General features: G+C 35.7%; 2 protein-coding genes across 3 annotated transcripts in view; one reads left to right on the top strand and one right to left on the bottom strand.

Moving 5' to 3' along the window:
- Positions 1-20,698, bottom strand: part of LOC128985712 (interleukin enhancer-binding factor 2 homolog) — a 43,712-nt gene extending 23,014 nt beyond the window's left edge. Inside the window, exons 1-5 of one of the 2 annotated variants that reach the window (XM_054405551.1) lie at positions 20,583-20,698; positions 11,499-11,695; positions 10,443-10,571; positions 9,435-9,603; positions 8,546-8,751 (exon numbers count right to left, since the gene is read on the bottom strand). In XM_054405551.1, the coding sequence (XP_054261526.1) occupies positions 8,546-8,751; positions 9,435-9,603; positions 10,443-10,571; positions 11,499-11,687 (693 nt within the window). In that variant the 5' untranslated portion in view covers positions 11,688-11,695; positions 20,583-20,698. The remainder of the gene's footprint in view (positions 1-8,545; positions 8,752-9,434; positions 9,604-10,442; positions 10,572-11,498; positions 11,696-20,582) is intronic. The other variant, XM_054405638.1, reaches the window with a different exon arrangement.
- Positions 20,699-20,813: 115 nt separating this feature from the next.
- LOC128985646 (alpha-L-iduronidase) overlaps positions 20,814-21,578 on the top strand; it is a 126,387-nt gene continuing 125,622 nt past the window's right edge. Inside the window, exon 1 of the mRNA XM_054405430.1 lies at positions 20,814-20,835. The gene's annotated coding sequence lies outside the window, so the exon portion shown is untranslated. The remainder of the gene's footprint in view (positions 20,836-21,578) is intronic.

Genomic DNA, 21,578 nt, shown 5'->3' with positions numbered 1-21,578 from the left:
GTTTTGAGGGTCAAAAGTGAGAAAAACCAATTTTTACCCCATAAAACCCCCCGTAAAGCCCCGTTCCCATGGTCCGATCGTGCTGGTTCGCGAACTCATTCAAGTTTATCCTGCTTTACACCTTTAAACCAAATTTCATCAAAATCGGACAAAAATTACTCAAGTTATCGCGTTCACGGACGTATATATATATATATATATATATATAAGTCTATATATATATATATATATATATATACATGTATAAAAATTTGAACGAATGGTGTTTTTGGCCTCTGGGGACATCAAAATGAAAAAGTAAATCGGTCCCGGGTCTTGGTCTTACCGTGCCACCTACGGTAATAGCTACTTCCCTATAGGGAAATTCGCTAAAATGCTTATTGCAGTTATACTCTTAAAGGTTTGCGTTTTTAATGGGGGAGGACACAGTTTTGCTTCTTTAAATTTACGGTATACATAGTATTACACATCTACCATAGCCATAATGTTCTACCACTTCACCTAAACCACCTAAACAATAGAGAAAAATTACAATCCTAAAAAAAACAATCCTACTTTTACAGTTCTCATTGCGTACGGTATCACAGCTTTTTGTTGCTGCTTAGTTCAAATTAGCTGTTTTCATAAATCACCTTTTGGTAAATCTTATAGCTTTTTAATGTTTTTGCATATCATAGAACCAACTTTTTTAGTTGAAACAGCTGACAAAATTCTTAAATTCCCTTTAAATATGAATACTCATAATGTTAACATGGAAAACTATAGAGCCACTGGGGCGGAGGAGCCCGAAAGGATTTTTGAGATAAGAATATGCCTATATGTTAATCGGGAATGTGACCTATCATCGTGCCAAATTTCAGCCCAATCCGTCCAGTAGTTAAAGCGTGATTGAACTTCGAACAAACAAACAAATAAACAAACAAACACGCAAACTTTCACGTTTATAATATTAACATAAAGGTATTGGATTGAACCTGTTTTTTCCAGAGCTCTCAAGGTATCAGAGGAGAATATCTCTACATTTTTATCTTGATGATGCTTGTTTCCCATCATAGGGGCACGTGACAAAAAATCTGCTATCAGCATACTTTTTCCTGGTTTGTAAATTACATTGAATGTAAACCTTTACAAGCGAAGAAGCATACGTTGCAGTCGTTTTGGAGCTGACGTCAAAGGCTTCTTCAAAATTGTTTCTAAGGGCTTGTGGTCTGTTTCAACCGTAATGTCAAGTTTTCCGAAAAGGTATTGTTCAAATCTTTCCAAAGCGTAAACAACTGCCAAGCATTTCTTTTCAATCTGTGCATAAAAGGATTCTGTTTTACTTAGTGTTCTGGATATGTACGCAACTGGCTTACCCCCCTGCAAGAGAGAGGCCCCTAAACCAAACTGGCTTGCATCGCATTTGTACAGTTGCACATTGTCCATATCAAAATACTGCAAAGTTGGAGCTGATGTAACCATCCGGACCAGCTCATGGAATGTATCATCATGTAACTTTTCCCACCTCCAAACAGAGTCATCTTTCAAGAGTAATCTCAGTGGTGCTGAGATTTCAGATAATCTAGGCATAAACTTTCCTAGATAATTTACAAAACCAGAAATCGCTGAAGTTCATTTTTATTCTGGGGAGGATTCATGTTGACAATAGTTGATATTTTCTCAGGATCTGGTTTAAGGCCATCAGAACTTAATTTCTCTCATGCCAATCATGCATTTCTTTAATTAAATTGAATTTAGGCCTAATATTTTTTTCGTGAGATCTTTGCAAAAGTGCTTTCAAATTCTTGTTATGATCTCTCAGAGCTTCTTCCTCCGAGTCTCCGCTTACAAACACAACCACATCATCAGCTATTACAATTATGCCTTCAAGACCTTCAAATTGATCATTAACACGTCGCTGAAATTCCTCTGGAGCCGAACATATACCGAATGGCAATCTCAACCACCGATATCTCCCATAAGGCGTCCAGAATGTTGTTAGTTTACTTGCTTCATCTGTAAGCTGAACATGCCAAAAACCGTCCTTTAGATCAAGTTTGCTGAATATCTTAGCTTTCTTTAGCTGAGGTACAACTTCTTCAATAGTAGATGCCTGGTAGTGTGAGCGTTTGATTGCTTTATTCAGTTGATGTGGATCAATGCAAATGAGGAGCTTATTTGGCTTTTTAACCACTACCATAGCGCTGATCCAATCAGTGGGTTCTGTTTCCTTTTTAATAACTCCAAGGTCTTCCAATCGCTTGATTTCTTCCTTTATTTCTTCCTTTAGTGATACAGGAAATCTCCTGGGTGGGATTACTACAGGTCGCACGGATCTATCTAGCTCGAAATCATACAGTCCATCAAAACATCCTAGGCCTTTTCCGATATCTGGATATGTAGACAGCATTTCATTGGAATTTTCAGAGCATTTTATCTAAAACACCATCTCATCAAATGAAATAAGTCCCAGCTTTATACAATCTTGGACACCTAGTAACGGATTATGAGGAGTTTCAATTACCTCAAAGGTCAGCCTGTGTCTCCGGTTCTTCCACCAGATATGAATTTGAATTTTCCCAAGCGAATATTGAGACTCACCTCCATAAAACGTTAGTCTAGTGTTGCTTTCTTTTTGTTTGGGACTCCCAACTAATTCCTGCAAAGTACCAATCCCAATAACATTGCATGACGCACCACTATCTATTTGACATTTCAGTTGCTTGTTTTGCCCCTTAACACACATAGGAAGGTTAACATATAACTGCTTCTTAGGGAAATCGTCATCGACGTTGTAAACATCATCATCACCACTATCAAAACTTGGTTGATCGTTACATCCGGGAGCTGTCCTAAATTGCCTTACTTCACGATTGTTTTGCTTCCATACTTTGGAAAAGTGGTTTTTCTTTTGACACTTATTGCAAACTTTTCCGAATGCTGGACAGTTTTTTACACTCCAACCACAGTATTTACAAAGCTGCATGTTATTATTGTGCACTTTAAAGCTTGTTTCACACTTCTCGTCAATAGGACTTTCATCGTATCTCATTTGGGATGCAAAAGTCTCTGACTGTTCATCGGCAACGCACAATTGAGTGGCCTTATCCAATGACAGATTAGTTTTAGACGATAAAAGTTTCTTCAGTCGTATTTGTTTTACTCCAGCCACCAAACGATCACAGATTAATCTCTCTTCTAACTCATTTTTTTGTAAATTTACCAAGGAGTTAAAATCACACTTCCCTGCTAGCACATGAAATCGGTTGATAAAATCTTTGCATGTTTCACCTGCTTCTTGTATAGCACTGTTGAATACAAATCTATCATAAGTTACATTTCTTGCATCTTTGAAATAGTCATCCAATCTAGATATGACTTCTTCAACATCTGATGGCTCATTACACAGTTTATTTATTAATTTTACAGCTTTTCCACCAATAACTGTAAGAAATAATGCAAGCTGTGTCTTCCGATTTGTCAGATTCATACTTTTTGAGCTGCATGCTTGTGCTAAGGTGATGTAGTTCTCCCACTGACATTTAAATAGCTCCCAATTTTCTGCTGATGATTGCTTGTCCGTGAAGTCAAATTTGTCTGGAACTGGTATATTATTCATGTCTCGTAATTCAAAAAACTGACACCATGTTGATAAATCTGATTTAAAGAATTAACAGTTTAAAAGTATTTCAGAACGCATTTTAATAATGAACTTATAATCATAACAACTTGAAAAATCTAAATAAAAACATAATCACATGTAATGAAGAATCACATGCTTCAAATTAAATTACTTACTTAAAATTAAATTCTAACACCATTGCCAACAACACCAATATAATATTGCCCTCTTCTTCCTCGTTCAAGATAGACACCTTCAAATACTTACTCGAGGGAACACCTTAACAGCATCTTCCTGCCTGAGTTTAGTGATGTGTAGTGTTTAAGTGCCTAATGTAAACTCACCTCACAATATTAATTTAGGCTAGGCCTATTCTATAAATGTTTAAAGTTAATAAGTTAACAAAGATATATGAATTACAAAAGGTGTTTTATTTAAACAAATGAACAAACATGCAATGAGAAAAGGCTTGACGTTACAATGAAAGGACTGACAATGGTGTGTGGGGTTGAAATTAAAATGAAATAAAAGATAAGTTTGAATAATAAAGGTTCAAATAATTTCGATGTGATATATCTCAGGGTAGGGTGTCGTGCTGGCTTGAATGCTAAGAATTAATAAATTTAATAGTGTCCAAATAGGCCTAATTAAGGTGTTAAACTTACAAATCCCAACAATGAAAAATCTAATTTTGATGTTGTCCAAAAGATAAATCCAATTAGTACTGAATTTAAAAGAGTTTAAAAGAAAAGTTTATACTTAATTTTGAAGATAACAATGATGGAGTTGAGTCCTCTTGAGGTTTAGGCTACTGTGATATAACTTGATATAAACTGGTCTTCTTAATGATATTAATGAATTTGATTTAGATAAAATTTGGACTCCTTCTTCTAACTAACTGTTTCAACTTCTGCAATGGCTTCCTTCTCTTTCAATTTCAATGTTCACATAATTCATTGTTGAACACATGGATCACTGTTTCACTGCTTCTTGAATTTTGATTCCTTAAGGACTAATTTTGAAATGATATTATAAAAAATTTTGATGTATTGCAATTCTCTTACATATTTAATAAATAATTAGGTTGTGGGCTTTAATATATATATATATATATATAGGCTATGGAATGAATATTATTAATGATTAATTGAACATATTAATGAAATTATATAAATTAGGAAAATGAATATTAGGCCAGCCTTTCTGAGGAGTGATTATTAACAAAGGTGTATGAACAAAAGTTAAGATTTTAAGAAACTTAATACTAAATAATGAAGTAAATGACATTAAATATTACACTAAGTGGTGCCTTTAAAGGGTCACACTTCTGTTCTTTGTTTTGGTGTCTGGTGGTGGGTCAAAGGAATGTAGAGCAAGCTAAAGCTAGGTGGTGCCTTTAAAGGGCCACACATGAAAGTTAGTGTTCCAGCATGGTGTACCCGTGGTGTTGATACAGCGTCTTTCCTATGTCATAGTCATATTATATGCACACACCCACACAAAAAATGTCATGCTAGTCATAGTCATCCTTTGCATTTTTATCGCTAACTAAGTCTGTTGTTATAGCTTGTGCATAGTTTATAATTTGTTATCGTTATTCATTACCATAGTCTATTTTTTGTGAAATGTTATTATTGTTGCTTGCTTTTGCCCATCATTTGTTACCATTATTACTACAGTAGAGAATATTTGTTAATATTAATTATAGTTCTTATGTCAACCAGTTCTTTATTGTTAGCTTGTATTTATTATCATTGCAATCCCTGCCATCTTGTTAATTTAGTTTTGTACCAAACTGTATTAAATGGAGAAACCGTTGGAATAAATAAATAAATACAAATAAGCAGCTATTTAATAAGTAATACGATAATTTTGTCTATTACGATTGTGTTACTGTTTATTATACTATCGATATGTCAAACTATTGGCAAGAATGCAACAATAAGCTACAACCGATTAAATCAATCGATAAATAATTTCAATACACTTGATTGCTTACAATCGAAGTTTACTACAGATGATTTTTACTCCTTATGGCGTAAAAGAGCATGTATTAAACATGTATGTTTGTATGTTTAATGCATGTATTAAAAACTATTTAGCCTAGTTAAAAACTAAATTATTAAAACTATTAAAAATCAGCAAAAAATTATTTTGCTGCATTCAGTAGCCTAATTTCATTAAATTTAGGGGTGTGTAATGCATCGAAATTCCGATTTGATTTGATTCGATGCATCAAACTCAACATGAATTCAGTGGTTAACTATTACTATATAAAAATATAGTATATTACTAGTTATAGTATATATACTATATACTACTAGTTAACTAAACTATATACAAAATATTTGATTCATGAGGGAGTCAGTATCCATATACGAAAAACGCCTGTAGAAAGTCAATGCAATGTGCAATACAGGAGCGTATTGATGTTGCATATCCTTTACAAAGGTGTTCTTATTTAATTAATTCTTTGCTTGTAAATATTGCTTTGTTTTATAATTTTTTGTTTTTGACATTGGAAATGATGAGAGGTTTAGTTTTTTGTCTTGATGTAAGCAGTGTGAGTCATGTTTTACTACTGTAAACATAGCCAATTCAAGATATGCTACTCCAAATTCATTCTAATAATAACACAAGTCTGAAAAATTGTTACTCAATACTTAACTAGTAAGATTGATGTTTTAGGCTGATAAATTTTGTATTTTTGGAGGTCTGATTCTATCCTCTCCTTTTATTAATGCAAACCAATTGAAAGTTTCAGTATACATTTTACAATTTTTTTATTTGTTTACACCAAAACATATCTTTATTTGTAAAATCAGTATTATAAAATAGCACTGACATTTCCATAAATACAAGTTCTTATAATATATGATTGAAAATAAATATTTTTTCACATAAAATTCATATGTTATGTATGTGGTGAGGCCTAATACCATATCAACAAAAATATGCATTACACAAATGTGGTAAATTTTATTTATTGTTAATCCATTTCATTGACAAGTATGAATAGAAAAATGCCGTATTGCTTTGAATCGAGTTGCATCCAATCAAATTGAAAATCTTTTTAATCAAATTGTTGTTTCAAATCAAAAATTTGTTATGCTTTGCACACCCCTAATTAAATTACAATTTTATTAAAATACATTTAAGTTTTTGGTTTATAATTGAACCATGTAATTAATGCTTTGACCTATTAATTAGTTGAGGTTTTAAACCTACCTAATAGTTAATCATAAATTCCCAGGAATTTATGAATTGTGGGAAGATTGCTAACAATATTTCCTAGGAATATTTCCTCGATTTTAAATTTCCAGCAATTTCACATCACTAGGCCAAGTTAGTTCAATAAACAATGTGCAAGCATAATATCAATATACAACACACTATCTTTCAGAAATGCAATTAGAAAAATTGTCTAGGTATTGTTTTTGAGATGCTAAAGTTATGTCAATGTAATTTTAGAGATTGATCTATATTGACAACGTTTGATCCGCCTCCACATAGTCAAGTCTCTACTGTTTTCATTTTGTGGTAAATAAGTGTAAAATAAGAGTTGGCCACCATAGGCCAAAAATCCGTATCACAGAGGTGAGGATTTAGGGTGAGAGTAATATAAACCTGCAACTTGAGCAATAAACTCAGTCTTGTGATAACCAGAACAACACAACCTCAAGTGAACAAGCCCGAATGTTTAGTCTTGACATCAGTTGTCTGCTGATTTTGGCCGCCAAATGAACTAAATCACTCAAGAAACCAACCTGCAAAACTAGTTGTTGTGAATTGTCATATAGAAGGGATTAAAGAAAAGTAAAACACTACTAGTCATGTGTCGATTCTCGATACCACCCTGGGACATTGGTATTGGTGTCGAGGATTGATCGTAAAAAGTCCATACCAATACCTGACGTGTCTGCGAAGATCGCACAAACGATAATAGCTGCGATCACGGGTGACAACAATAACGTTTCCGTGACTGCGGGAGACGGTCAGAATTCGGCCGCAACCGCGGAAGTCGAAGATGATGTCCACACAACCGCAGAAGATTATGTTAATTTTTCTGCAATCACAGAAACTGACGTTGATTTATGTTTCCGTACCGCGGGAATATTCATGACATTGCCGAGACCACGGGGGACGATCAGAATATTACCACGGTCGTGGCAGATGACGATGTCTACATAAGGTGGGAGAATTTTGCTGCGATCGCAAAAGACGGTGATGATGTTTCTGTTACTGCGGGGATATTCAGGATTAAACAATTTAAACAAACAACTTAAACAAATTAAACATCACCATAATTATCATTAATTAATTAATTAATAATCATCATAATTTTAAACAATTTAACATCACCGTGACCGTGGGAGACGATGATGATGTCTCTATGACTGCTGGAGATAATCAGAATTTGGCCGTGATCATGGAAGACAACGATGATGTTGTTAATAGAGTATTTTATATTTGTTGATCCGATTATTTTTTATGGCAACAGCACTCATTAATTGTCTGATATACAGTATATCATAGACGCCTAACTTACTTGTCGACTGCGGTTAAGTCATTGGAAACATAATGTTGTAATTCAGGGAAACTAATGATGGTTATAACAATTTGGTTTTTCAGACTTAACATCAAAATACACAGTCTATCCAAGACGGATATTTAACAGATAGTGAAAAATATTGGCTCGGGTCGACCGAATCGGAACTGATTTTTTGGATATTCACAACAATAAAAATATTTTAAAATCCTAATAATAATTTTTTTAAGGGTATACAGTACCTTAGAAGTAATTATGAACCAGTAGAATGGAGTGATGTACAGACTAATAGCTTATTTTACATAACCTTAAACCATAACCTTATTTTACATAACAGGATAAAGTGATGGTGTTTATTATAATTCACTCAAATAATTTAAATGCATTTAGCGTGCCTTTACAGAGGAATGATGAGCGTTCTCCTCAAACCAGCGACTGTGGCGGATAGCAGATAAGTGGTTCTGTAAGGTCTTGTAGTCCATGTGTATCTCAGGGTCCAGCTTACGCAGGTTGTACTGCACGGTGCCAACCAACACACGGACTGCCGCCTCCGAGTTGCTAATTTCAAAGAATCCCTTGTCATTTGTGCACAGTGCCAAAACTGAAATAAAAACAGAGGTTTCCACCAACACATGGCACAGAACGTAGTGAATACCTTATTTTAAACAATAATTTAAATAAAAAAAGCCTGTTGAAGAGCATTTTGTGAGATGAATTTTTCTAGTTGACATAGACTTGAAATTCACTTAATTTCAAAATAATTTTTGTTAAAGAAAAAATTAAACGTTGTATTAAGTGTCAAGTGTAAGGCTATAGTATTCTAATGAGAATCTATCTATCTTACCTGAGAAAAGTTGTTTATTTCTATGTGGACATAGAAATAGAGTAGGATTTTCAAGTCTATTTATAAAACAAAAAGGAAATACCCCCGCCGCAGCAAACCTGCAGACTAAGCAAATTTCCATTTGCCTGATTGGATTTACACTAAAATGTCTCCTTAAAAATATCACATCTATTCCCTATTTAAATAACATTAGTTTAACGAGTACTTAGGTTTGCTGCAACAGGGAGGGTAAAAAGGTGTTTTTTGTAAAATGTTAATAGTTTAGTATGAAATGAATGCATTTTCCAAATTTGATAAAAATATGACCATAAACAAGCAAACTACAACTACTTTGCTTTAGCCTACTTATTTTTACTTATTGATTGATTGATTGAGATTGACAGTTTACTTATTCACCATAAGAATAAATAATGTGATAGACATTAATACATTTCATTTACCTTCATTTGCATTAGTTTTCTTGAGATCCTCCAAGATCCGGTTGCCAAGAGCTCCTACACACATCTTAGTGGGCAAAGTTTTTAAAACCACAACTATATCGGCTACATTGTGTCCTGTCAACATTGTCCCTTTCTTGAAAGAACCAACTTGCCTTGCTTCTTCTACTTGCTAAAACAAAACATCTATCTTAATCACAAACCGAAGGAATCAATGAATAAAGTATTCCTTACAGAAGATGAGGTGATATCTAAAAACTGCAGTAGAATCTCAGTAATCCAAAACATATGAGAGAAGGAACTTGTTGGATTATAGAGGGATTACTGAAGATATCAGCAACATTTTTTCAACTCTCTCTTACTACAAAGCTACCTAGTTACTGTTTTAGAGTGCGTAACTGCTGTAAGAATTGGCTTGATGCAGAACTATTTGTAGCCTACTATGCAGCACTAAGGTGTGGCTCAAGAGCTCGGGACTGCACAGTCCGCGACCAGACATTGGTCCCAAAGAGTGCGACCAAAGCGGCGACCAAAAAATGGGTTCACGAGACAGAGCGTAATAATATGAAAGCCGGACTTATTTTTGGTTGAGCGCAAATCGAAGCGGAGCCTTATGACAGGGATTCGCAGGGAACTTTTGTTAAAAGGTTGGCAACAACGGGCAACAACAGCCTGAATCACATGTGAAGCTACTGCTCCTGACCAACACACTTCCAATTAATAGGATGATCGTGAAATAAGGCTGAACCAAAACGATTATTACTCGCATATTTTGTTGTCTCAAAGCTTGCCAAAGTTAATTGTAAAAAAAAGCCACATTTGTATGAAATAAAATAATTGAAGTCATTAACGAAATTTATTTTTCTGTTTGCATCATTGTATTTCAATTTATAGCCTATATGCATGTAAATCAAAATCTTGGGTATTTAGGAAGGTTTCTTGGATAGGCTAGTTTTAAAATGGTACAATTGGAAGATCTATAAGTATGATCATTTTAAATTCCCTACTTACACAGGCATCAAAATTTCCAGGAGCAACAACAAGATTGTCAAAAGCAGCTTGAACCATATTAACAAGGTTCAGCACTGCTGCTTGTTCTTGAGGAGTTGGAGTCAAATCTGTGTTACGTTTTAGAAGAGCCTGAAAACAACGTAATCATTTTAGGAAGTTTTATGAAAAATTCTTAGCTAAACATAAATGGCCTTGAAAGTTTATCCTTAACAAAACAATTATAAATGATACTGTAGGCAACCTTTTAATGTGATGTGCGTGGGACAGCTTTTTTTGTTGTAAGAAAACCAAAGTCTGTCTTAAATTTAGGACTGTAATCTGGGGCAAAATGTTGGTGCAAACATAGCTTACCGTATTTTATTTATAATTTATTTTACATACAGTAGACTCTTGCTCATCCGGATCGGCCTTGTTTAGCTCCCGGTAGTCCGGATCGGCAATCGTGATTTTTTTTAGTGGCACAGCACAGTAGAAGTCCGATTATCCAAGCGAAACGGGACCGAGACTACCTTGAATAATGAAAAAAAATCGGATAACAGGGCGGTAAAAATTATTACCGGTGGAAGTGCATATGCCCGGGCTATCATTACTGTGGACCTGGAACAAAATTCGGACGAAAAAATAATACCGGTGAAAGTGCATTAGCCCGGGCTATCATTACTGTGTACCTGGAACTAAATTGAAAAAACTACTATATACAGTACTGTGTATTTGCTCGACTCTCGATAGTCCGGATTTTTCGTAATCCGGACCGGACCCCGCCACATTAGTCCGGATGAGCGAGAGTCTACTGTACTTATCTTCAGCACACCCAATTCTTTAAATACTGTAACTTTGAAAATGTTGAATTTAAAATATGAAATTGATATGGCAAATTACTGTCACAGAGATTTGGGTACGATGTGGCCAACTAAATATTGAATTATAACTATTACTTTCTCCGCAAAAGATACCATGAAGTATAACTGTAATTACTTCAGCCTAATTTTAAACAGTTTTCTATAAGGAGGTAAAAACGAAATGACTACTGTAGCCTAGTATGTTTAAACTTCTTACCTGTGTAAATGCTTCTTCAGATCCTGGAGACAGAGGTTTCACTCGGGGGAAGGCTTGCTCACAAAGGGCCATATCAAATGGATGTCTGGGGACAAACGCTGGAGGGAAATTTTTCTTTGCAAAGAATGGTACTCTCATTCCTCCACGACCCATCATAAAACCACCCCTGCCTCTACCTCCTCGAGCCATCTTTGAACCTAAAGCAGCAGGAAAAAATTAGGCATTCTGTATTTCTTATCTTACACTAACAGTTCTCATAGGAAATTACTTAGTTGTTCACATCTAGGACAGAGTAACTGTAAAATATATCAAACAAGATACAGTTTCACATGTGTCCTCCATGACAATGAAATGAAAACATTAAAGATAAAGGATACAAACGATTAAGCACAGTGATAGTTGTTTTAGGGAGTTTAACCTGGTTTACTATAAACTTAAACTCTAAACACACCGGCGTCAACAGACGTCTTACTACGTTTTCGGAAGACATCGCTGACGTTGCTCCTTATGTTACTGTGTACCGGTACCTATTTAAATGAGAGTGTTCACACCGGCGTTTTTATAAGTGCCAGTCACCGGCAAGGTACAAGTCGCTCGCGTCACTGATTACGAGCATGCACAATAGTAATCTGGGCTGTCACCGTCACCCTCCAGGCTGAAATATGCTCAACAATTTTTAAGATAATTCTTAAGTCAAGAGATTAGATGATGAAATCTGCCAAATAGGTTTCTTCTTCAATAATTGGATAAATTTATTTCGATCTTTGAGATGCTGAATATACGAGGGGGTACCCAAAAATAACCGGAATTTTGTTTAAAATATAGGCCTACATATATATTTTTTTTTTTTTACAAAACAACCTTATCACCTTCAAAGTACTCTCCATTGCACTTTATACACTACTTATCCCATAGTTTTTTCCACTGTTCGAAACATGCTTGGAACTCCTCTTCAGTGATGGCTGCCAGTTCCTCCGTTGTTTTTTTCTTGACATCATCCACACTGTCAAATCGGAGACCTTTCATGCCCCTTTTCATCCGTGGGAATAAAAAGAAGTCGCAAGGAGCCAGATCTGGTGAGTAGGGTGCGTGTGGTAGTGTAACCATGCCATTTTTGGCAAAAAACTGGGCGACAGAGATTGCCGTGTGCGCAGGCGCGTTGTCATGGTGAAAAAACTAGTTCCCTTGTTTGCCAAAAATCAGGTCTTTTGCGACGGATGCTGTTCCGTAGTCTTCTCAAGACTTCAAGATAAAACACTTGATTTACTGTCTGGCCTGGTGGAACAAATTTTGAATGGACAATCCCCTTCACATCAAAAAAACAAATGAGCATTGTTTTGACACTCTGTCTGACGGCACTTTTTTGGTCTGGGTGATGATGCCGTCTTCCATTGGCTGGATTGTTGTTTCTTTTCAGGGTCGTACCTCTAGCACCAAGATTCGTCGCCTGTAATTATTTTGGACAAAAAATCTGGATCGGCTTAAAGTTGCTGTTTCAAATCACGGCAGGCTTCAATTCGACGTTACTTTTGAAAGTCAGTGAGAGCACGAGGCACAAACTTGGCGGCAACCATTTCATGTTCAAATCTTCGGTTAAAATCTGTTGAACTGAGCTCCATGATAGCCCACTAGCCTCTGATATTTGCTCGATAGTCTGTCGTCGGTCTGCAAGCACAATTTCTTTCACTTTCACAAGATTTTTGTCTGTTCGTGAAGTCGATGGTCGTCCAGAACGAGGTTTGTCCTGAATTGACATGTCACAATTTTTTAAACCGAGAAAACCACTCGTACACTTCGGTTTTCCCCATAGCGTTGTCTTTGTAGGCTGTCTTCAACATTTCAACTGTTTCAGCGGCATTTTTGCCAAGTAGAAAACAAAATTTCACAGCAGCACGCTGTTCACTCAAACTTGCCATTGTAAAAAACGACAAAATCACAAAACAGCACTAGCAAAAACTAGTACTGCACGGGGACAGACCACGTCAGGTCAACGCAACAGGCGGCACTGAACTGGCTATAAGCAGCGCTACATGAGCCAAGCGGCGAGAATTTGTACTACGCAAGCTCCGCCCACGGCAGAACTATTCCGGGAACTTTTGGGTAAGTTTACCCCCTCATATGATGTAATAACTTAAGACCATATGTATATGTGAATTATTGATCACCTGTTATTTTGCATTTATTTTGTTTGTATTATTTTTTCTGATTACTATTAAACACAAGTACTAGAAAAATACCGGTATGGATCATAAACATTAACAAATGACGTTGTTGGCCCGAATCCTATACTAATAGCATTAAACGTATATGTTTTGGCAATTCCATTTAAGCAATGTTAAATAATGTTTATTTTCGGGCCAAAAACGTCATTTGTTTAAATGTTTATGATCCATACCAATATTTTTCTAGTATTCATGCTATTAAAATATGAGTTTGATTCAACTGAACTAATTTACTTATTATTTGAAAATGTAACACTGGCGACGATAAAAACGAAGAATGGATGAACAAGAGTTAAATAACCTAAAGAAAGCACGAACTGTAGTAAAAGGACAGTTGAAGAAGGCAGAAATATTCCAGTCTCAAGGTAGTCTTACAATGACTGAGGTGAGTGCTAAACTCAAAGCAATTACTGACCAGTGGGAACATCACAAAAGTATTCAGGACGAAATTGATACATTAACCGATGAAGAAAACTTGCAACATGAAATAGAATGTAGGTGTAATGTCGAGGATAAGTATTTAAATCTTACAACAAAACTTCAAGAGTTGATTAAGAATGAAGGTTCCAACACTAGGTCTACACCACTTCACCCAATTAGCAATCCATCTGAGGCGACACATAGATCAATTCCCGGGTCCTCATTGTCGGGTAGTATTAATTTTACACCTTTTCACCCACGGGAAACTGTTACAAAGTTCATAAAGAGACTTGAATGAAATATTCCAAGACCTTAAAAATCTAAGTACAGATGGCAATGCTAAAGTTTACATGCTACTACACGCTCTTACACCCCAGTTACAGCAACAACTTTATGATTTATGTGCACCTGAAAACTCACTTACAAAAGGCTACAGTGAGTTAGTTCAGATACTAAAGGATTTTGTAGAACCACAGCCAAGTCAATGGGCTTTACAACATAAGTTTATTTCTCATACTCAGCAAGAACATGAATCCATAAATGAATTCTCAACAGAACTTAAGAAATTAACTAGCAACTGTGACTTTAATTGTGATTGTGGGAAGTCGGTTGCAGAGATGTTTCTTAAACTTCAGTTTATCCGTGATTTGAATGACATAGATATTCAAGCCAAACTTCTTCAAGAACGAGACGAGATAAACGCACGTTGTGACATTGTTAACCAAGCACCAGCAATGGAAAAAGCTAAATATGAGAGCAAAACTGTAGGTGGATTACGATAGTAGTGATAGATAGGAACAAGCTAAAGAAAATGTTGTCTCGACAAACATTTCAAGAATCCGGCACGAGACCCAACACAACATTTGTCAATCTAAAAGAGAAATGTTACATTTTCAAATATAATAAGTAAATTAGTTCAGTTTCTGAATCAAACCCATACTTTAATAGTAAACAGAAAAACTAATACACACAAAACAAATGCAAAATAACAGGTGATCAATAATTCACATACACATGGTCTTAAGTTATAACATCAGTTAAATACATCAACTCTCCCCTCTGAAACGTTTTGGTAACGATACCTTGCATTTGAGTAGTTGGTCAACGAGGTCTGTACAAAGTTAACCGTTAAATGTTTGGTGTCAATGTTGCTCCGTCCCTTTGGCAACAAGTCATGGACAAAACTTTACAAGGTATTTGCGGAATGCAATGCTTTTTTGATGACATTATTATACAAGACATCTGATGAACTCTTGAAAAGATTAAAGGTTGTTCTAGAAAGATTAAAAAGTAAAAACTTAAAATTGAACACAAAAAAGTGTAAGTTTTTTTCAAACTAGTCTTCAAAATCTGGGACATATAATTGATGCTCAAGGTTATTTATAAAACAAAGAAAAAGGTCTCTTCAATTCTTCAATCTTAAACCGCAAAAGACCTTCACAAATTTCTTGGCTTAATAAACTATTGCAACAAATTCATAACAGATTTAGCAACAATCCTACACCCACTCAACCAACTACTTAAGGAAGACGCACACTACAATTGGACCTCAAAATGCGAGAATAGTTTTCAAAGGGTCAAATCAGAACTAGCAAGTGATCGGGTCCTTGTACATTATAATCCTGATTTGCCTCTGGTACTAGCAACGGATGCCTCTCTGGTGGGCCTTGGTGCTATTCTTTCAATCGTTACAGGGATGGAAGTGAGAGACCGATAAGTTTTGCCTTGCGCAGTTTGACAAAATGTGAACAGCACTACAGCCAAATTGACAAGGAAGCCATTGGCATCTACTGGGGGCTTAAGAAGTTCTTCTCGTACTGTTATGGACGGAAATTTACTCTGATTACTGACCACAAGGCACTCGTATCCTGTGATAATATTTTTATACATATGAACTGTTATTATTCCTTACTGTATTTATGAATTTATTTTTTGTCTCACAGTTGTTCTTTGTTTACTATTTACATTTTGTATTTGTATGTTGACTTCAGAGTTTATTAAAACCTATCATTAGGTCTATTCATAATGAGTTTTATTTGCACTTCAATTTAATAAACTCTTTTCACAAGTCATGGACAAACTCCTCAAGCCTGACCGATTTGATGTAGAGCCAGAAAGTGATGGTGCAGAAGAACAATGGCTGCATTGGTACCAGACTTTTACCAACTTCCTTGAGGAATGTGACTCTAATGCAACAAATGAAAAGGTAAAACTACGTTTACTTGTTAATCACATTAGTCCATCTGTCTACAAATACATCTCTGGAGCTACAAAATTTGATGAAGCTATAGCTATTTTAAAAGAACTCTATATCCGTCCTAAGAATGAGATTTATTCCAGACATCTTCTAGCAACTCGTTTTCAGAAGTCAGGGGAATCAGTTGACCAATATTTACAAGCTTTGAAAGATTTAAGTAAACCTTGTAATTTTTCCCAAGTTTCTGCAGAACAAAATAAAAATGACTATATTCGTGATGCATTTATCAGAGGTTTGATTTCCCCAGTTATCCGACAAAGACTTCTAGAAAATAAAACATTAACTTTGAATGAGGCTTTTGAGAAAGCTAGAGTTTTGGAATTAGCTCAGTATCAATCAGAATATTATAACAAGCAACATTCTCAATTAAATTGCATACAACATTCTACTACTTCAGAACCAGAATCTGTCAAAAGTAACATGTCCTCAAATAATGCAGAGGAAACTTGTTTATCAGCCACTTCCTGGAAATGTTATTTCTGTGGTTCCAGTAAAAAACATACTAGAAGTGAATGTCCTGCTGCAAATCATATTTGTCATTCTTGTGGCAAGAAAGGACATTTCATGAAAGTTTGTAAGTCAGGAAGTAATTCATTACCTCCTACAAAACTTGACTCTAAAAAAACTTTCAGCAAAAATCCAGCTACATGTGCAGCTGCAACTAAATCTTTATCTAAATCTACTATTACGATTGAAGTAAATGGGATTAAAACTGATGCCTTAGTTGATACTGGTAGTTCGGAAACATTTATTAGTAAATCTCTAGTAGAAAAGAGGGGAATAACAATCTTTCCAACCACCGTTAGTGTTACTATGGCTTCTACTTCTTATCAACCAGTTACAGCTGGCTACAGTCTTGTTGATTTGTCGATTCAAGGTCATATTTACAACAAAACTAAACTCCTTGTTTTAGACGGCTTATGCGCTGATGTTGTCTTAGGACATGACATTTTCAAGGAACACTCAAGCGTTGAAGTCTCATTTGGGGGTAAGAAACCTACGCTGAAGGTGTGCGGACTTACAGCAGCTAAGGTTGCACCCGTCCACTTGTTTTCAAACTTAACTCTTGACTGTAGACCTATTGCAGTTAAGTCACGACGTTATTCAGAAGAAGATTCGAAATTCATAAAAGAAGAAACTGAACGCTTGTTGAAAGAGGGTATCATTGAACCAAGCACTTCACCTTGGAGAGCACAAGTACTTGTAGTTAAAGGTGAAACAAAAAAGAAGCGAATGTGCATTGATTATTCCCAAACAATAAATCGATTCACTCAACTTGACGCCTACCCATTTCCCAGAGTTGAAGATGTCGTTAACAAAGTTTCAAAGTTCAGTGTTTTTAGCACTATTGACCTTAAGAGTGCTTGGGTTCAAGGACAAATTAATACACTACTGACATAGTAAGATTTTTTGCGACGACGTTGTGGGTCCTTACACTCGAAACTGTAAAGAAAGTTGATAAGCTAAAGGCCCATCTCATATCCTATTTTAACAAAAAAAATACTGATAAAAATTATACCAATAAGCGTTTCCATTGCACATGCTAATTGTATTTAATAGTAATAATAGGTGTATTTGGGTATATTGAGCCTATATTCAATTGTTGAAAAATAAACAAAAAAACTTTAGACATGAATTAGGCCTAAATTATTTAGCTTTAGGCGTACAGAATCATAGTTTGAATTTACGCTCAAAGAAAATCTGGTCTGTAGTGTTATCTAATTTTTTTATCAATAAGGAAACGCCTGGTGACTAAAACCACTGGTTAGGTTGGCATACTTTGAAAACATTCACAGAAATACCTTGTCTACAAGGCTTATGGGACCCCATTGGACCTAAAAGAGACTAAATTTAAATAGGAAAAACAAAGATTAGTCAATTTTATAATTTAACCTAAATAAAACAAAACATGCAAATACACAAGAATAGGTAAGTCACAGCTTGATTCAAAGTAAACACCAGAAGAGAAACTCTGTTAGTGGGCCTACGCTTCTCATTATGGTAAATTAGGAAGTCTTCACTAAAACGTGTGCCTAAAACTTACTAAGTTAGTAGGCCTAATATAAATTCTCTGAGACACCAATCTTAACCATGTTACCTACGCGAACAGAAATTGTGCTTGCAGTTGGTTTTGGAAGATTGGTAGACTTTGAAAAATACATTTTTTACAGTTACAGTTTTTATTTTTCGGAAAATACCGGAACTTACCGAAAAAAGGGTAAAACGGGAATTTTTTTTACTCAAAATATGTCATGCAAGAATTTTTTGGATCCGATGAAAAACACCGGAGATAGGATGAAAAAACTGAATAATCGGTTAGGTTAGGCTTGGTTAGGTTAGGATAGGTTTGATTAGGTTAGGTTTGGTTAGGTTAGGTTAGGCTTGGTTAGGTTACGATAGGTTTGATTAGGTTAGGTTAGGTTAGGTTTGGTTAGATTAGGTTAGGCTTGGTTAGGTTATTTTGGTTAGGTTAGGTAGGGCTTGGTTAGGTTAGGTTATTTAAGGTTAGGATAGGTTGGGTTTTCGTAAGGTTGGATTAGAATAGGGTTAACCCACGATTACTAGAAAAATACCGGTATGGATCATAAACATAAACAAATGACGTTTTTGGCCCGAAAATAAACATAATTTAACATTGCTTAAATGGAACTGCCAAAACATATGTTCAATGCTATTAGTATAGGATTCGGGCCAAAAACGTCATTTTGTTTATGTTTATGAGCCATACCGGTATTTTTCTAGTAATCGTGGGTTTAACCCTAACCTTACCAAGCCTATCCTAACCTAATCAAAACCTAACCTAACCTAAGTAACCAATTCCAACCTAACCTAACCTAACCAAACCCATCCTAACCTTAAATAACCTGACCTAACCTAACCAAACTCAACCTAACCTAACCTTCTGATATGTTACGGTTAACCCTATTCTTATCCAACCTAACCAAACCTATCCTAACCTAAAATAACCTAACCAAACCTAACCAAACCAAACCTAACCTAATCAAACCTATCCTAACCTAATAAAACCTATCCTAACCTAAAATAACCTAACCTAACCTAATCAAACCTATCCTAACCTAAAATAACCTAATCAAACCTATCCTAACCTAACCAAGCCTAACCTAACCGATTATTCAGGTTTTTCGTCCTATCTCCGGTGTTTTTCATCGGATCCAAATATTCTTGCATATTCTTAATCTACACAATATTCCGCATATTTTGAGTACCCACATGACGTATTTTGAGTAAAAAAATTCCCATTTTTCTCTTTTTTCGGTAATGTCCGGTATTTTCCGAAAATAAAAACGTCATTTTCGGATTCAGCGTGAAATTTAGGTCATTATGGAAAAAAAATTCACTTTTGCGAGTAGTCACTACGTCGGAATAATTACCCAGTTTTTATTACAGTAGGCCTAATTGATATAGGCCTAGGCTAGTAATAATATCGATTATCAAACGAAATTTTCAATTCGATAGTTTCAATCAATATTAGCATAGGCCTAGTCCATTGAAGAAACTGTACCCCCTATTTCACCTTGCAAATCGCGTTTGAAAATCGAGAAAAATGCTTGAAATCGGAGATTTTAGGTGCATGAAAAACATCTTAGGCGTTTCCCCCAAAGGTGCCAAAGGTAAAAAATGCTTAAAATAACTTAGTCTAATTTTGGTAGATAGGGCAAAAAAATTCAATAGGCCTATAAGTTAGCATAAGTAGTACAAGTTCGGTAGCCTATTACGCTACTGTACTAAGTTAATCAGTTAATGTTGTGGTAATGGTGTTAACAGTAGGCCTAAATACAGTAAAGTAGCCTAAGCTACAAAAATGAAAAATAGCCGATATTAAAAGAATTGCACCAAAATGACGTAGGGTATAAAACCAGCACAAAAGACGAAAATCCTTAAAAGACTGCTTTGATTTTAACAATCTTAGGAAAGCAACTAGCAATTTAACTGTTAAAAAAACAAACAACGTAAATTATTTCTCCAATTAGGGAATTTTTTTTAGTAAAAATTGATGTCAAGGCTTTGGATGCCGGTACCGCTAGTGAAAATTAATCTCGATCTAAGCATAGCCTACCGGTAACATTTACAAAATTAAATAAATAATTGTGCCCATCTAACTACCGGGTGTTCAATATTATTTTCAATTTCATTCTTATCTAATCCATCTTCAAAATAAATTACCTGTTTTCAAGCTGCTCAAATGTATTGCTTCAAAAAATCCTAACTACTTAGGTTATGGTTATGTTTTAGGTTACGTAGAGGATACGCGTCCGGTAACCGGACGTGGATAAGGCGTACGGCAATGACGTCATGGGGTTGCGGGAGCCTGGAACGCCTTTACTACAACAATACCATGACCAGCCATCGGTGGTCGTGGTGTAGTGGATAAGGTGCTCGGCTGATATGCAAGAGGTCCAGGGTTCGAGTCCCATTGGTGACTTTAACTTTTTGTCGAAGATTTTGCATTGAATACCATTTATTCTTAACTGTACATCTTTTATTAGAATTTTTGGCATTTATAATTTTTTAATAGAGAAAGAATTTAACCTTAATTCGATTTTTTCATCATCAGCAAGTTTGGTTGGTTAGGTTAGGTTATGACAGTAATTGCCGGACGTCTAATCCACGTCCGGTTATCGGACGTGTATCCTCTGCCTTTAGGTTATCTCTGCTCTTTCAGAATTAAAGAGCAAATAATTATTCTGGCTCCGCTCTGGGGCTGGCTCCTGTGGTGTTTACTCAAGGGAGGTACAGGAGAGCATTCGATGACGTCAGCTGTCAGATCTCCTCATGAGGGTACACCTTTACCGCAACGATAAGGAAATCAGTAATCGGTCTCGGTGGTGTAGTGGATACTGATAATGAAAAAATCTTAGACAAAAAGTTAATGCTACCAGCGGGATTCGAGCCCGGGACCTACAACTCATCAGCCCGGCACGCTGACCACTAGACCACCGAGGCCAATGTCCACAACCCGTATTGTTACGGTAATAGCGTTCCCTCAGCTAATAAGAAGCCCACAGCTGTCACCGTAGGCTCTTCTATACCTCCCCTGAGTAAATACCTAATCCGAGGGTGCCGGGTTCGAATCCCGCTGGCAGCACTAAATTTTTGTCAACAATTTTTTTTCATATCAGCAAGTTTGGTTGGTTTGGTAAGGTTATGACAGTTTAATTT

Source organism: Macrosteles quadrilineatus, unplaced genomic scaffold (assembly GCF_028750875.1).
Source record: "Macrosteles quadrilineatus isolate MER2022 unplaced genomic scaffold, UCM_ALF_1.0 Scaffold_1__1_contigs__length_201487025, whole genome shotgun sequence".
NCBI lineage: Eukaryota > Metazoa > Arthropoda > Insecta > Hemiptera > Cicadellidae > Macrosteles > Macrosteles quadrilineatus.
The sequence above is the reverse complement of the archived record's forward strand: the minus strand, read 5'-3'. Positions and strand labels throughout refer to the sequence as shown.